The sequence below is a fragment of the Populus alba genome, chromosome 10 (genome assembly GCF_005239225.2).
Source record: "Populus alba chromosome 10, ASM523922v2, whole genome shotgun sequence".
Classification (NCBI taxonomy): domain Eukaryota; kingdom Viridiplantae; phylum Streptophyta; class Magnoliopsida; order Malpighiales; family Salicaceae; genus Populus; species Populus alba.
The window spans coordinates 21,677,949-21,693,418 of record NC_133293.1 but is presented as its reverse complement, the minus strand read 5'-3'; the positions used below and the strand labels follow the sequence as shown (position 1 = coordinate 21,693,418).

At 34.4% G+C, this 15,470-nt stretch overlaps 4 protein-coding genes across 4 annotated transcripts; 2 read left to right on the top strand and 2 right to left on the bottom strand.

Annotated features, from left to right (window-relative positions):
* The first annotated feature begins 1,136 nt into the window (after window positions 1-1,136).
* On the top strand, window positions 1,137-3,355 carry LOC118059814 (uncharacterized). Its single transcript, XM_035072778.2, has 2 exons — window positions 1,137-1,626; window positions 2,368-3,355. Exons 1-2 carry the CDS (start codon window positions 1,373-1,375, stop codon window positions 3,029-3,031), a joined length of 918 nt encoding a protein of 305 aa, XP_034928669.2. The 5' UTR covers window positions 1,137-1,372; the 3' UTR covers window positions 3,032-3,355.
* Window positions 3,356-3,580: 225 nt separating this feature from the next.
* LOC118060178 (glutamyl-tRNA reductase-binding protein, chloroplastic) lies at window positions 3,581-6,788 on the bottom strand. The gene is made up of 5 exons (XM_035073354.2): window positions 6,212-6,788; window positions 6,047-6,127; window positions 4,573-4,677; window positions 4,281-4,430; window positions 3,581-3,971 (listed from the first exon to the last, which is right to left on the bottom strand). The coding sequence occupies exons 1-5, from the start codon at window positions 6,602-6,604 to the stop codon at window positions 3,732-3,734; spliced, it is 969 nt and encodes a 322-aa protein (XP_034929245.1). The 5' UTR covers window positions 6,605-6,788; the 3' UTR covers window positions 3,581-3,731.
* A 575-nt stretch (window positions 6,789-7,363) lies between these two features.
* Window positions 7,364-9,985, bottom strand: LOC118060179 (uncharacterized). Its single transcript, XM_035073355.2, has 7 exons — window positions 9,568-9,985; window positions 9,415-9,480; window positions 9,162-9,298; window positions 9,018-9,055; window positions 8,882-8,927; window positions 8,174-8,338; window positions 7,364-7,773 (listed from the first exon to the last, which is right to left on the bottom strand). The coding sequence occupies exons 1-7, from the start codon at window positions 9,861-9,863 to the stop codon at window positions 7,598-7,600; spliced, it is 924 nt and encodes a 307-aa protein (XP_034929246.1). The 5' UTR covers window positions 9,864-9,985; the 3' UTR covers window positions 7,364-7,597.
* Window positions 9,986-11,502: 1,517 nt separating this feature from the next.
* LOC118060177 (ATP synthase subunit epsilon, mitochondrial) lies at window positions 11,503-13,436 on the top strand. The gene is made up of 2 exons (XM_035073353.2): window positions 11,503-11,780; window positions 13,129-13,436. The coding sequence occupies exons 1-2, from the start codon at window positions 11,597-11,599 to the stop codon at window positions 13,155-13,157; spliced, it is 213 nt and encodes a 70-aa protein (XP_034929244.1). The 5' UTR covers window positions 11,503-11,596; the 3' UTR covers window positions 13,158-13,436.
* Window positions 13,437-15,470: the final 2,034 nt, after the last annotated feature.

The following is a 15,470-nucleotide window of genomic DNA, read 5'->3' as shown; positions in this document are numbered from 1 at the left end:
ATATTAACATATTAAAATTATTAAAAAATATGAATTTAAGATTTTTTAAAAATATATATATATTTTTAAAAGCAATCGGAGTTTTGTAATGAGACTTGACTCATGTAATAACCAAATATATTTTTTTTTTAACTCTATAATTAAAGCAAAACATCCCATCTATCCCCGTCAATAGAATTCTATCTGCATCGTAACCGTTCAAACTTCAAACAAAAAGTATGGTGTAAAATTGAGAGCCGGGTTTTAGAAGGAACCTCAATTGAGAGTTTACGAATGTATTAGGGATCAAAACTGTGACAGAAAAAGTTATTGGAGCTCAGAGATAGATTTGGGTTATAGCTTAAGAGTGCTTTGATATTTTTTTTAAATGACTTGGGTTACATATTAAATTAATTAATTCAAAATTAATTTCTTTTTATTTATTTTTAAAAAGATAAATTAAAATTTTGTTTAATTTTAAATGAACTTGTTAAATTGACTAAGTCAAATTAGATTAGAAGCTGAGTCGCCGGGTCTTGGATCGACCTTCAAGCCCTACTGGAATTTATAACTATGTATATACCTAAGTATTTTGGTTTTGCTACTTACAATTAATTAATGAAATTATGAAGAGGTCACAATATACTAATTAGTAAAGTGGTTGATTAATTAAAGGTGATGAAGAATACGTGAAAGAATTATCCCCAGATCAACCTCCTGTCCTCGCATAGTCCGTTGATCAAGGTAGGATTATATAAAAAGTGGTCATATCCGGGGGAGGTGAGAACAACAAGGCATTGCAATCGTCATCGTCGTATGAAGAAGATATGAACATGTCAATTTTCTACTCCTTGCTTCTTTCAAAACCATAGCTGTCAACCCTTTGTACTCCTTGGTACTGCTACCCCAGCTGATTCGAAAAATAATCTAAATAATTGGATTCTTCAGTTGATTTGCAGGCCACCGAATCAATTCAAAATCGGATTAACCATTTTTATTAAAATGATATTGCTTTTTATTTCTTAACGAAGTCCGTTTTGGACTGGATTTAACCGGATAACTAATAACCAAGCTTGGTTAGTAAGATTTTATTGGTTTAATATCTATTTTTTATTTAATTTAAAACTCAATACGAAATTTCATTATTAACTTTGTGCTTGCCGTACGAAATTTCATGTTTGCATTCGGATCTTGACTGATGGGGGCAACCCGCTAATAACACATTAAAACACTGCAAATATTGTTGAGGACTTCTTCTGTCTTATATAGTGTCCGTTTGGAATGATAGAACTGCATATATGTACAAGTGAATTCAGTTGAAACCTTGCCACAAAACCAGTAGTCTCAAATCCCATTGCTTTCTACCCCACTGAGATCTCCTAGACCAGCAGCCATGGTTGCAACCCCATTGAGTGTGATTGGAATCTTGAGGGAAGCCATTACAGTACTAGCAAGAAATGGGAAGTTCATGCTCCAAGTCATGCTTACCATACTCTTTCCTTTCTCTCTTATTGGCCTGCTTCACTATCTTTTAGCAGGCTTTTTAATTGAAAAGGTTGAGGATAGCTATGAGAACAATTCACCTCATGGTCAAAAAGATGTAAGAACTCTTATAGGGCTTGAAATTGCTTTTTTTGCTGCTTTATTCTTTGAGTGTATTTGATATTGTGGTAGCTGTTGTGGTTGTGGTTTGAAAAAAATACTTTTATAAAAAGTACTTTTAGTTGAGGTTAAGTTAATATTTATGTATGTTTGGTTAAAACTGTGGTTGAAATTGAAGTTGAACAAAAAATAATTTAATATGTTTGGTGATATATATTAATATTGATGATTTTTAATTTAAATATTGTAAATTTAACTATGACAATGATATCATGAAATAAATAATATTTTATATAAAAAAATATATTGTTTCATTAAATTATTTATAATTTCATCACATACAAAATTCATTCAACAAGACTTGCAGTTTAACAAAATTGAAATTACGATCAAATTTTGTAAAGGCTGCACCATCATACGATTTCCTTCTAATTTATATAGTATTATTAAATAATATTAAATATTAATTTTTTTTAATAAAACATATTTTTTAAAAAATTAAATTTTTACTGTTTATATCAACAGTGCAAGTAGAAATTGACAAACAAGTGTACAGAGTGAATTATTCACTCTGCACTGTTCACTTTTGTTTTCACTCTGCACTGTTAACTTAATAAAAGTTAACAGTGCCGGCAAAGCAGGTATAACTTGCTTCTCCCCTACCTGCGTTTTTGTGCAATTTTAGGTGGGTCCCATCAACTAAAAACACTGCTTTTCACTTTAACCAAACAACATAAAATTGTGGTTTCTTCAAAACGCAACCGCTGCCGCGTTAACCAACACAGCCTTTGTATGCTTCTTCGGAATTATGCTATCGATTCATGCATCAGCTTCTAGCTATCTTGGTAAAAATACGGGGCTGAATGATCTGATTTCGACTATCCATTATGCCTGGAAGAAACCATTGATCACTTGGCTATGTGTTTCTCTTTTTACATTGACTTATGCTGTTTTAGCTATAGTCTTGATCAAATTGGTCAGCCTGCTTGATCCTAACAGTTATGCTATTTATCTGTGGGGTTGGTTCTTGACAATTCTGGCTACCCTTTTTTACCTTTATCTTGATGCGAGCTGGACTCTTGCACTTGTGATCTCAGTTTTGGAAAATGATTCTTGCGGGACAAAGGGACTAAAAAGATCAGAAAAACTTATCAGAGGAAGAAAAATTCAAGGGTTTCTCCTTATGTTCATTTTAACTGTACTTGTTGTCCCAATCTATGTTCTGCTCTATGTTACAGCAACTGGTGATGATGATGATGAGCTTGGTCCCTTCGCTGAGTTTGCTTTTAGGTTTGTGGCAACAGTTCTCTTCTGCCTATCTAAGTTCTTTGTCTCAGTGGTTTTTACTGTGTTCTACTATGAATGTAAGCAGAGTGAGGGAGAGATAGTAGTTATGGAGTTGGGAGTTGGGTACAGTTTAGCTCCTCATAAACTTCAAGTTGAATTCTAGTTTTTCTTTAGAGTTTGAGAATGGGCTACTCTTTTATTGACTTTTGTATTTTGTTTTTGTTCTTACTTCTTTACATCTGAGGAGACATGTTGATTCAATACCCATTCCAAGATCTTGTGGATCGTTCTTTTAAAGCTCTCATTGATGTTTCCAATTAGTCAGCCGGTGTCCTTTGCTTGTTTGTTCCGATATGACAAGGACCAGGATTTTTCTTACCTTGAATTGTAAGAAGTGTTGCTAGATGAGAATGGCTGCATCCTGCAACAGTAACAGTCTGAAACGTATATTTTTCAATGGATAGTAAAAAATGCATTCCTTTCAACAGTTCAGGCTCTGTATATAGCAAGAGTACAGAGCATGAATGGTTGGGACCCTGACTTCTATGCATAGACAACAGAGGATGGGTCTAAGAAAGAGATCTTAGAGGATAAAAGAAACAAGAAACAATTCATGTGTAACACAGACAGAGATCATCAAGTGCATTTTGAGTTTAAGAATTTGAGCATGCTTTAGAACAACTAAAATAGATATGATGCAGCACATGAACACTTGCCAATCAAATTCGTAATTTCAACAAATTTGTCTGAATGGATGGGACAATCTTGAACCATCAAAAGTATGGACGGTAAAAACTCAGCAAGAATTGTCATCAAGGGCCTCCTATCATAGTATCTCACAAAAATTATGAAAAATTAACTTGTTACAATCCCTTGTGTGTTATCTGCTTTAATTGTTGCACCTTCTTAAAGTTCAGCGTCTGATAGTTTTTTTCCACCTCCCAAGCTAGCTGTGACATACCATTGAATGAGGACTTGGCACCCTTTACATCAGTCACTTCTCTTGGGAAAGGAATTCGGACATCAAACGCGCCTTTCTGAGGAGACCAAAGACGCATGTCAAAGCCTAGCCTATCAACCCATATCATCTTCGCTTCTGACACCTGTCAAGCCAATTGGAAATTAAGAACAAGTAATCTAATAAAAGCAAACCTTAGTAAAACCTCAATACGTTGGAATAGAGATGAAGCAGGCACGATTTTTTGCACCGATTTTTCTTGTATCATCAAAATGCATTTGCCCCAAAAAGGTTTTATTCTTTTTATTTATATCTAGTTTTATATCATGCAACCTGGGATAATTTGCAGGTGCGTGTAAAAAATTCAAGGTAGATTGCTTTCTCTCAGGTAAGCAATTGTGCAGATAAACTGCCAATGGCAATGAAGATGATAAGAGTTCTGTTAGCGGCAAACCTGGACGTCCAAATCAACATATACGTTGCAAAAGCGGCTAACATCTTCCATGTTCTTGTCATTGATCTCATTGACAAATGCTTCTGCAAAGTCTCGGAGTGGATCAGGGCTAGCATTTTTATAATCAGATGATGAGACCCATACACCATCCTGAAATAGGTAAAGAGATTAATATTTTCCTAAAATTATATAAGCCAAAAGCAATTACCTTCAAAAGACAGAGCAAAGAAACCAGTATTCAGCAAGAATTACATAATAACACAGCCAGGCAGCAGGCGAAATCCCATCATACCTCCATGAAGTCTTCCATCTGAAGTACACGCTCCATGGCCACAACATAAATAAGTTCATCCTTAACTTCTTCTCCAAATCTCTTTTTCCACATTGAATGAGCCCACTGAAAAGAAGGCCAAATTCCAGTAAAAGTTATGGAGTAAGAGATCATAGCACAACCATAAACAGAGAAAAATAAAGCATGCATTCAGTTAAGTAGACATCATGTTGATAAGGATCAAAATCTGCTAGCTTCCATGCTGTGAGGTGCTTAGCCATGCTTATGTTCCATAGGAGACCTAAGTGCAGCAATTTAATCAGCCCAAATTACCTATTGCGTGACCCATTTTGCCCAGTCCCTAAAAGCCACCAGGCATGTTGAAGCCAAGTTCAATGAGATGATGAGAAAAATCAGACTTCCTCCATGGCAACAGTAACCAGGGTAGGACTACAAATCAGGTCCAGGTTTTCCATTTGATGAACAATCAGTGTTCCCTCTCAAATCAAGGTGAAACTAGGAATTCGATCAAATTTTGCATTCAGCATCTTAGCTGGTCAGTTAGCTTGACTACCTTGTTCCTCCAGCTCAATTTAGGTCAAAACAAGATGGTTGAATCTCAGTTTACAGAAAGAAGGTGATATGATGGGTTCCCACTAAACATTTCAGAGCTAAGCATTTGTAGCATGAACAATAAAGCACACATTTAGTTAAATGGACATCATGTGGATCTAGGACACATCAATACCTAACAGCTGCTTTGCAGCAAATTAATCTGCCCCTGTTATGGCAAACCCATTTTCCCCAAACCCAGAAAGCACCATTTCTACAGAGAGCAAAAAATCCTGCTCTAGGCAGCATTGAGAAGCAGATAGATAAAGATGAAAACATCTTCAATGGAATTAGCAACCATGGGGATAGAACTACTACACATCATGTCCGGGTTCTCCATTTGAGTAAAAATCAATCTCCCCACCTCATATCAAGCCCAAACTATTTACTTGATCACTTTTTTGCTACTCAATCTTAGCTGCTAAAGCAGCTTGATTAGCGGCCCCTCCAGTCCAAAATAGTTCCAGCAGGATAACCGCAACTTGCAGTGGGAAGGTGGCAGTGATCCGGATGGGTTCTAAATATATTCTCATTGCAATTTCTATTTAATCAATGATTCAACTAGAGGGATTCTCAACTTATAACTACATATTTTTATTCCAGAACAAGTAGAATATAGCTTGCTGAAAACACTTCCATTAATCTCGATTACTTCCACAAACCATATGTTAAATAGTCAATGGTGTTTCATTATTAGCGGACAATCCTTACTCCATTGAGAAAATTGTACCAATCTTTCCAAAACCAGCAATCAAATTTACTTCAAAGTCTTCATTTTAGTGTATTGTTCCACCAGAAACTGCTAAAACCATCTAAACCCACAGTGCTTATGCCACAACAATCACTACAAGCAACCGATAAAAATGAAAAGAAAAAAAATTACCTTCAAAAGCTTTGTGTCCTCAGGCTTGTCAAGGCTTCCTTGAATCGTACACTGAGGTGTCCTCATTCCAGATTGCTCTAACTAATTCCAACAATCAAACATGTTTAATACATAAAGATTATATCTTTTTCCACTTTGAAGAATCAATGGATTGAATTGAATTACCTGAACATGAAGACTGGACCTTCTATCAACAGAAAACTGTCTATAAGAATCACTCAAGCACAGAATAGGAATGCCATCATCATCAACAGCAAACCTAACACCAACACTCAAAGGCCAGCCATCTGGGGTCAAAGTAGAAAGAGTGCCAACTGAAGATAACTCCATGATGGTTCTTGAAACTTCAGCAGGAAAGGGCTTATCATTTGAGGATCCAACAACATGAGTAGGTGGCTCAGATGATACAGTTGAAAGAGAGCATTTTAAGGAGAATTGGGGATATGGTTTTTGCTGCTTTAGTGGTGTGAATTGGTGGGGCTTTGTTGTTGATGGTTTTGGGAGAAAGAGAGAAGGGAGAGGTAAGTTAGTGGTGAGAGATTGGGTTTGGAGATGCATTTGTGACTTGTGAGAGAGAGGACAACTTGGGTTTAGGAATTCAAGAACTAATTTTTGTGTACAAATCTTGATGGCCAAACAATGGACTGATAGGAGTAACAGTCTTTTGAGAAACCAGAACAGAAGACATGGATGATGTTGATAAAGAGCCCTCAAAGTGAGAAATGGGAAGGATAGTTTCTTTTTACGTTCACCACCCCAGTATTTGTAAAATTGCAAAAGGCCCTCGTTATGTCCGATACATTACACAAGGTGTAAACTCGACATGATCTGGGATTTCACCCTCTCCGAATTGATTCGGAGTGATCTAATTGACGAATTAAATCTAGTTTTATTTTTTAAAAAAATAAAATAATATCTTTTTAATAGATCTGAATCAATCCATCCAACTCAAATTTAATAACCTTGTTGCACATGTTCTCTTCCAACAACATGAAGAAATTAGCCTGACCTCAGCAAAATCATCACTTGAGATTTTGCTGTGTTGTCTTAAACTTTCCCTTCTTCAAACGTTACATGAAGTTGAAATAAAGAAAAAATATTTCAGTAAACAAATGGTCACTTCCCTGTTTTGAATTTTTGATTTCAGCAATGGCTAGTCTCAAAAAAATTAAAACTTGCTGTTGTTTTTTTTTTTAGAATAATAAAATGTTGAATCCGTGGTAAGAAAAGAAAGATATGGTAGTGAAGCTTGGAATTCTGTATGTGCACTATATCTACATGGCGCCGTACTCCAGGCTACTTATCAACAGCATAGCATACAGATAAAAACTCCTCTTTCTCCCTTTGATATTACAGTTCATAGATGACAGAAGCCAACTTCAAGATTCTGTTACAGAACTAGACGAGCATTACAGAAACTACACTTCCTTTCTTCTTCTTCCATGACCATTTCAAAAGCTTGGCATGGATAGTTTCTAGTGATTCTACTTGAGGGCTCAAGATCTGTTCAGCTGCTCTTGATCAACTAAGTTAAGGAAATAAACACAATTTTTAGGGATATTCTCTGGGTGGTGCATAATCTTTAACCATCAAAATCTCATCACATAACTTCTGAGGAACTTGCTGTAATTCCTTCCCTTCTTGCCATGCTTGCCCCACTAGCACCCCAGGTCCAACGTGACGAATATATATGACAACCTGATCATCGAAAGGATATGGATGTTTTTCTGCAAAAGTAAAGAAACTCTTTAAGACTAGTCCAAACATTATGTGGCAAAGGAGGGAATGTTAAATAGAACTATATACATTATATCATCAAATAGAGCTGTAAATAATTTTATCATAAATCATGTCTATTGTAAATTTTATTTTTCAGGTGAGCTTTTACTTCCATTGGCACAAATGAGATCAAATTTCTGCAAGGGTGAGAGTAACATTATTTATAGATAACTATCTCCTGTGTCCGCTGGCATGAGATTGTTAGATGCAAATGCAAATCAGGGCCATAAAAGTCAAAACAGTGATGATGAGGAGAAACTCTACCAACTTTTTCGCATTTCAATTAGAAAAATAGTCATCTGAAACAATAAATCCTTAGCAGTAGTACAATTCTTAGATAAATCCCACCTGGTCTTGGAAAGTGTCGTGGATAATTACAGAGATCCAGGTGCCCATCTCCAAATTCATATGCTAAATCACAGGGCTGCTCTGTAGACATTACTTCCTTCTGCTCCACGACCTTAAAATACAATGGACTAAAGGTTTTTGTGATTTGAGCCAGCACCGATCCACCTGTTCGCGCATTATTGTTATCAGTTAACTAAGATTAGGTCTGAGCTAACCATCTTCATAGTTCATCAAATATATACACTATACACGGGACAATTGAGTGCTTTAAAAGCCAGAAACTAAAAGGCAAGATTTTTTAAGAATATCCATTACAGATTTTATAAAAAAGAATAAATTTTTGAGGCAACTGATCAACTCTCAAACAACTTAGAAACAAGTCATTATCTGTCATGCACATCACTTAATAGATAAGCCCCATTCAACTCTTCTACAACCACCTCCACCTGCCCCAAGCCTTCAAGTTAAATATGCATCTGTCTGTGGATGGGGAAACCAAATTTTCAAATACTGAAAACTTTGCTTCTGCTATTTTTCACAGCATCTTTCCATTTTTTTCTGCCTTACTCCCATCCGTACCCCTCCCCTCCAGTCCTCTACAAACTCACAGCCAATAAACACATAAACAAACACAGACAAATAATTGGAGCCTTGTTCTTTACAGTGTAAAATAAATTATCACAAAGAAAAAAATGCAGCTGAACTTACCAATAAATCTCCCATAAACCTCCCCATTATCGCAACGGAAAATAACCTGAGATGTAAAAAAAATGCACCAATCATTGACATCTCATCACATGCAAAAGGGAACAAATTATAAAAATAAAAGCACTTTAGATCTCACCATCTTGAACGATTTCATCCAAGAAACATCCAAACCACCTAGTTCACAACATTCCACATCAAAATCACATTATCACCAAAACTTCACAGTTCACACTCCACACACACACCTACATAACCAAAACCAACAATTCAAATAATTTACCTCCATTACTTCTACAACTATAAAACTCAGCTGACAATTCACCATCTTCACAACACAGCAAGTCAGACCCACATTTCTTTGCTAACTTAGCATCCTCATATCTCATGCCAGCTATCTCCCAAGCTCTTGATATTAGCCTACACATAAATTAATTCCCATTCAAACCAAATCCGTGAAAAAATCCAAACTTTACTACAACCCTTTATAGTAAACATTAAACTTGAAAAATTAAAAACACAAGTAGAAACACTACCTAGGTTGTTTTATCAGAGACAGCAATCTAAGACGCCTTTCTTCTGGTATATCTTCAATTTTACTCCTGCAATTCAAAATAAAATCATCAGTCAGTGGGCTGCGGCAACATGTTGCTGGTAAAGTAAATGACAAGTCTTTCACCGAAACTAACCAGAGGTACGCAGCTGGATTGTAAGTGTCAGGGTCAAGAGGGATAAGCTCCTTAGGTGGGTCAAGAAATGTGACAACATCTTCTTCTAGTAACTCATATGGCTTCTCATCCCAGATAGATGACAAGCGTCCTCTCTCAACGGCTCTGATTGCACCGCTAGAAGAAAAGAAGGAGAACAGTGGACCCTTGGAGATTGTGAAGCTAACATGTGGCAGTTGGTGTTGGTGAGGGAGGAGGAGATGGTTGATTTTTGGAGGCGGTGAGGAGAAGAGATTGTGTAAAGCTGTTGCCTTCATCTTGCTCACAGATAAGTAGAAAGATTGGTGGGGTTTTTGAAGGGGCTTATAGCCACTGTTGTAAAACCCAGACCGGATCAGCGGGTTAATCTGAGACGTGTTTAATCCGGGGCAAGGCCAGTTTATCTGAAGAAAAAATAAAAGAAAAAAATGAAAAGAATTCGGCCAACCCTGTTAAAATAATAGATTCACGGAAGTTAGTCCAAATACGTTTATTAACAATTACAAAAAATTAACTTGTTGATTTGCATTTGCTTGTTAATTTTTTTAAAAAATAGTTATTTAAATTTTTTTTGATTCAGGTGGATCTTTCTTACCCGGACCTTATTCGGATTGAGTTTTACATCTAAGGCTTTGTTTGTTTGCAGGAAAGTGGTTTCCTTTTGGAAAGTGAATTCCGAGAAAGTGAATTCTAGGAAAGTATTTTCCGATGTTTGGCAGTGTTATGGAAAATGAACTGGAAAACACTTTCTAGTGTTTGGTTGTGTTATGAAAAATGAACTGGAAAATAATTTATTAATGAATTAATTTTTTTTTCAAGTTTATCTAATATATATAAAATATTTAATCACTTACAATAAAAAAAAAACGAAATCTAAAAAGTATTTATAATGATGAATTTTTTTTATTATATCATATATTCATACGTAGCTTATTAAAATAATGAGGAACAAATCTTACCAATTAAAAAGTTAAATGAGAATGAAATTGAAAAAAAAATATATAATTTCATAAATTATCTCAAATAAAATAAATAATAATCAAAATAATAGAGATCAAATCTAAAAAAAATTTAAAAAAATAAAAGATGAAGAAATTAAAATAATAATAATCAACATTTCATAAATTATTTCAAATAAAATAAGTAACAATCAAAAGAATGATGACCAAATTTGATAGATAAAAATTTTCAATAAAAATATGATAAGAAAAAAGCAAATAGCAATTATAAAAATAAGGACCAAAGTTAATATAAAAATAAAATTTTAAGAGATGAAATTGAAAAATAAATATTCAAAACAAAATATATATACCAATAAAAAGTTTGAGGATTAAATTTAATATAATCAGCAAATAATGACATTTCTAAATTTTTCACAACTTCCGGAAAGTGTTTTCCCCCCAGATTTTTCAGGAAAACACTTTCATGAAAACCAAGTTAAATTTTTCTTTTACTAGAAAGTGTTTTCCATTGACCAACTTTTCTACTGGCAAACAAACACAAGAAAGTTTGGAAAGTGATTTCTTGGAAACCACTTTCCGGAAAAACAAACACTGCTAAAGGAAAAACACTTTCTTGAAAACTAAGTCAATTTTTTTTTTACTAAAATTGACTGGAAAGTGTTTTCCGTTGACCGGAAAGTATTTTTCGTTGACTATAAAGTGTTTTCCGTTGACCAACTTTTCTAATGACAAACAAACACAGGAAAGTTTGGAAAATAGTTTCCCAGAAACTACTTTTCGAGAAACAAACATGACCTAAGCTTTTAGCTTGCTCGTTAAAAAATGGTTTGTTATAATTTTAACCCCTTTAGTATATTAATTCTGTCAAATTGACCCTTATAATTGATTTTAGTACCGGTGCTTGGTATTTAGCTTTTGGGATAAAAGATTTATTTGGGCCAAAACTAAGCCCACAAGAGAAACTAGGTCAGCACAAGAACAGTAAGTAAAGTTATGGTATCATCTCTTGACAGAGAAACCGAAGAGACGAGAAGAAGAGAGTAAAAGCGATGGCGTCGAATGCAGCAGCGCCGTTTTGGAGGGCCGCCGGCATGACCTACATAACATATTCCAACATCTGTGCTAATCTTGTCAGAAACTGTCTCAAAGAACCATACAAGACTGAAGCTCTTTCCAGGGAAAAGGTTCATTTTGCTGTTACCAAGTTTGTCGATGGAAATCCTCAGAAACCCGGTAAGATTCTACTCTTCCCTTTCTTTCTAATTCCCTCCTTGTATAAAAGCTGTCCCTTTTATCTCGTTTTTAGATCTGGGGTTTTTGGATTCTGTGCCAATGATGTTTGTTTCTCCTGATTTCATCGAATCTGATTTGGTTTTGTTTAAGTTTGTGATAATTGTTAATCACCATTTGAATGATGATGAAGAAGTTATAGGCTGAATGGATTGTTTTTCTCTAAAAATTATGTCAGGATAGAAGTTTGGGGTAAAGATTGAGAGCCAATTTCTTGTTTCTTGTTTTTTGACGTTTGAGCTTGTTTATAAGAACTATGAGGAGCCTTTGGTGCGTGGTGGATGTGGTGCTTTGGTCTTAGGTCCGCTGATGTATTTGATTCGAAGAGGGGTGTTCTGATATGTTCTAAGTTTTGTAGCATTAAAGGGCTGTGAAAGAGGAGTAGATTTAATCTATACTAGAACTCTCCATGTTTGAGTATTTAGCATTTCAAAGACCTCAGTTTCAGGGCTTGCTGTATGGAATGTTTTCCTACTGGTTTCAGTTTTGGTGGGATTGATTGCATGTCTAATGATGAACCGGATAATTAGAAGGGTTTGGAAGAATCTTACTTTCATCCATGCCTTGGAAAAAAGTGAGTGTTATTTTTGTTATGGTGTGAATAAGCTAGCTGTTTCAGGGGCTTGGTTCAGTGCAGTCTTTTCTATCTTAGTAATTTTGACTTAGGCTGTGGTAGTGATATTAAGATGGCTATAAATTGAATGAAGGAGCTTGGAGACTGAAATTTGGCTGATGATTTTAGAAATGCTGCAAATCTCTTTTGATTTGTTCGGGTCTCCTTTATGGAATGGATTGTTTAAACTAGTGTTTATTTCGTTACTTTAGTAGGGAGAGGCAATCTCTATGACCAGCTATTTTTGTCATACACATTTATTGAATTGTTTCGGATTTTCTTATGAACCGTTTGGTACCCAGAAAGTAACATTGTTGCACGTTTGATGTGGCTTTCTTTGACTTGGAAAAGAGAAAAATAGTGTTGCAAAAATGATGTATTGTTTGTTTCTCTGAAGGATTTAATCGTCATTATAGTTGTATACTCATTCACCTGTTTATAATTATATACTCATCTGACAACTTAGTGGTCTAGTTAATAATGGTGTCATGGACTTAACTTCTTTGAGGGTGAGAGAGAGAGAGAGTTGTTATGGTCTTCTCCCTTTTTGGCCCTCCATGTGTATATACATCTGCACATTACCTTGCATTTTTAACCTATTCCCATCACTATTTTTCTGTTACATTAGCTCTCAACTGTGCATTCTGATTAAATATTATTTTGTTTCCTTATTAACAGTTGTTCGTTCGGATTCTGGGACTGAATGAATTGAGGAGCTTGATCCCTTAAATGCCCATTGGAGGATCTTCCGCAATGAACTTTCTTCTATTTGTCTGTGGTAGATTGGAATTCGTTGGGTATATAAGGCATAATTTCAGACAAGACTTTGGATTTGGCCCGGTTCTGAAATTGTAATAAATGTAACCGGTGCTATCTGCTCTTTTGACTATACTGCGTCATTTATCTTTCTTTGAGGATCTATATGGAACAATCCTGTGTTTTGAAGTTAACAATGTCAAGTGTCAACTACAGCTTTTTCCAGAACAGTTACTGTTTTTGATTAACAAATCATGGTTAGCATTCCATTCCACTGCTGGGGGATAATTTTGCCACTTGTGTCAAGTGGGATGTCCTGAGCTATCATGAGATAGTGGATGATGCATCCTTGTTTTTTTTTTTTTTTCCTGGTAGACATAGCCAGTGTCAGGACATAAAGGGAGTGTCCTGATTTGAAGATGAGGAATGGATGTTACCCGTTGCATTCTGTTGAGGGACACTGTAAGAGCAATTGTCTTGTTAATTTCAGCTATAGTATAAGTTAGGGTTAATGTTCATTATTAACTGGAATATGGCAAGTCTAAGAGTGTTTAGGAGTGTGGTTATTTTGTTTTTTAAAATGTTTTTTACTTAGAAAAGTATGTCAATAATATATATATATATATATATATATATATATATGTTAAATTATTTTTGAGATCAGTACATTAAAATAATTTGAAAACATCAAAAATATATTAATTTAAAATAAAAAAATTCAATTTTTTTGAGAAATATTTTAAAAAATCACTTCCAAATAGCATATTATGCCTGTTTGGCATTGCGGCCAAACCGGCTTTTCGAAAAAATTCAATTTTTTTTTTTTTTTTGTTAAAATTAAGTGCGGTTTGTACTTTTTGAATCGTTTTGATGTGCTGATGTCAAAAATGATTTTTAAAAAATGAAAAAACATTATTGGCATGCTTTTCGGTACGAAAAGCTATTTGAAAAGCAACCGCTACCACATTCCCAAACACCTTAAAGCAAAGCCAAACTTCACCTAAGAAGCCAGTCATGAGTAACGTACTGGCTTCACGGTCAACGCAGTGGACAAGGCCAGGTGTGGAAGTGTTCACGGGCTCAGTAAAAGGCCCAGAATGTAATTTGCCTGGGATCCAAAGATATGAGAACCTTTTTTATTTTTCTAAAACTTTGCAATAATGTATTATCCGGCATGAAACATTAATTAATGGTCAGATGATAGGTTATTTTCGAGGGTACTTTTGGTTCAACCTGCTTTTTAAATTATATACATTCATAAATTTTTGAACCTTCGGAAAAGAGTATAATTATCTGATTCGGCTTAGAAATTGACTCAGAAAAAAAATATATTTTGTTTGATTATTCATGTGATTAATATAACTCAGTTATTTTTATTGAAACGAAGTTATTTTATTCTTTTATAAAATAAATAATTGAGAATTGATGTTGTAAAGTTTAGATTGGATTTGGTTGAGATAACTAAAACTCTAAAAACCTATGAAATTAATTATCTTTTGTGAGAGGAAAGCTATAACGCTTTCCTTTTTTGTTAATAATTATTTTACTGTGAAAATAAAATTCCGTTGCAACCACTGAAAATGGCAGACCAAACCCGTCATCCTCTCCCCACCAAGAAGGTCCCTTCCAGATATGGTTTTGGTGCCTGCTACAGTTCCTTCACCAACTGAGCACTACCCTTTTTTTTTTTATTCTTCTAAATTATTAAATTTACTGTATGGTTTGTGCGTATGGTGCAGCTGAACCACTAAAGTGTACAAGAATCCAGACAGCCAGAAATTAAATAAAAAATGCCGTCTTTCTTTTTATACCTGCTATAGACCTGTATTGAGATTGTAATAATAAAAACGCTTTATAATATTTTTTATTTAAAAAAATATTAAAATATTTTTTTATTATTTTTTTAAAATTATTTTTGTTATCAGCACATCAAAATAATTTTAAGACTAAAAAAAAAAATTCATTTTGAACAAAATTATATTCAAAATTTTAAAAAATATAATTTATATCGCGTTCTCAAACACTACCAATCCGATATCAACTTCTCCATGCAAAGATGGGATGGTCGGATAAAGTTAACTTTAAAATAATATATAAGTTGAAATAATATTATTTTAATATTTTTATAAAAAAATTAATTAATTTTAATTTGAGTTAGGCGGAATCAATTTTAAATTTTATATTTAAAAAGAATAAGTGCACCGGATCATGATTTAATCTGACATGTTTAATAAAATTGCATTTCATAAATGTTGCCCTTTATG

Bases quoted from the DNA above. Each gene is read 5' to 3' on its own strand.
- LOC118060178 (XM_035073354.2), bottom strand. From the start codon at position 6,604: ATGCATCTCCAAACCCAATCTCTCACCACTAACTTACCTCTCCCTTCT. The intron at 4,678-6,046 runs GTAATTTTTTTT...CCTTCTTTTCAG, and splicing joins AGGACACAAAGCTTTTGAAG to TGGGCTCATTCAATGTGGAA. The intron at 4,431-4,572 runs GTATGATGGGAT...TACCTATTTCAG, and splicing joins AGATGGAAGACTTCATGGAG to GATGGTGTATGGGTCTCATC.
- LOC118060179 (XM_035073355.2), bottom strand. From the start codon at position 9,863: ATGAAGGCAACAGCTTTACACAATCTCTTCTCCTCACCGCCTCCAAAA. The intron at 8,928-9,017 runs GTGAGATCTAAA...TTTACATCTCAG, and splicing joins GGATGAAATCGTTCAAGATG to GTTATTTTCCGTTGCGATAA. The intron at 7,774-8,173 runs GTGGGATTTATC...TTACTTTTGCAG, and splicing joins ACGACACTTTCCAAGACCAG to AAAAACATCCATATCCTTTC.
- LOC118060177 (XM_035073353.2), top strand. From the start codon at position 11,597: ATGGCGTCGAATGCAGCAGCGCCGTTTTGGAGGGCCGCCGGCATGACC. The intron at 11,781-13,128 runs GTAAGATTCTAC...CCTTATTAACAG, and splicing joins TGGAAATCCTCAGAAACCCG to TTGTTCGTTCGGATTCTGGG.
- LOC118059814 (XM_035072778.2), top strand. From the start codon at position 1,373: ATGGTTGCAACCCCATTGAGTGTGATTGGAATCTTGAGGGAAGCCATT. The intron at 1,627-2,367 runs CTTTGAGTGTAT...AACCAACACAGC, and splicing joins GCTTTTTTTGCTGCTTTATT to CTTTGTATGCTTCTTCGGAA.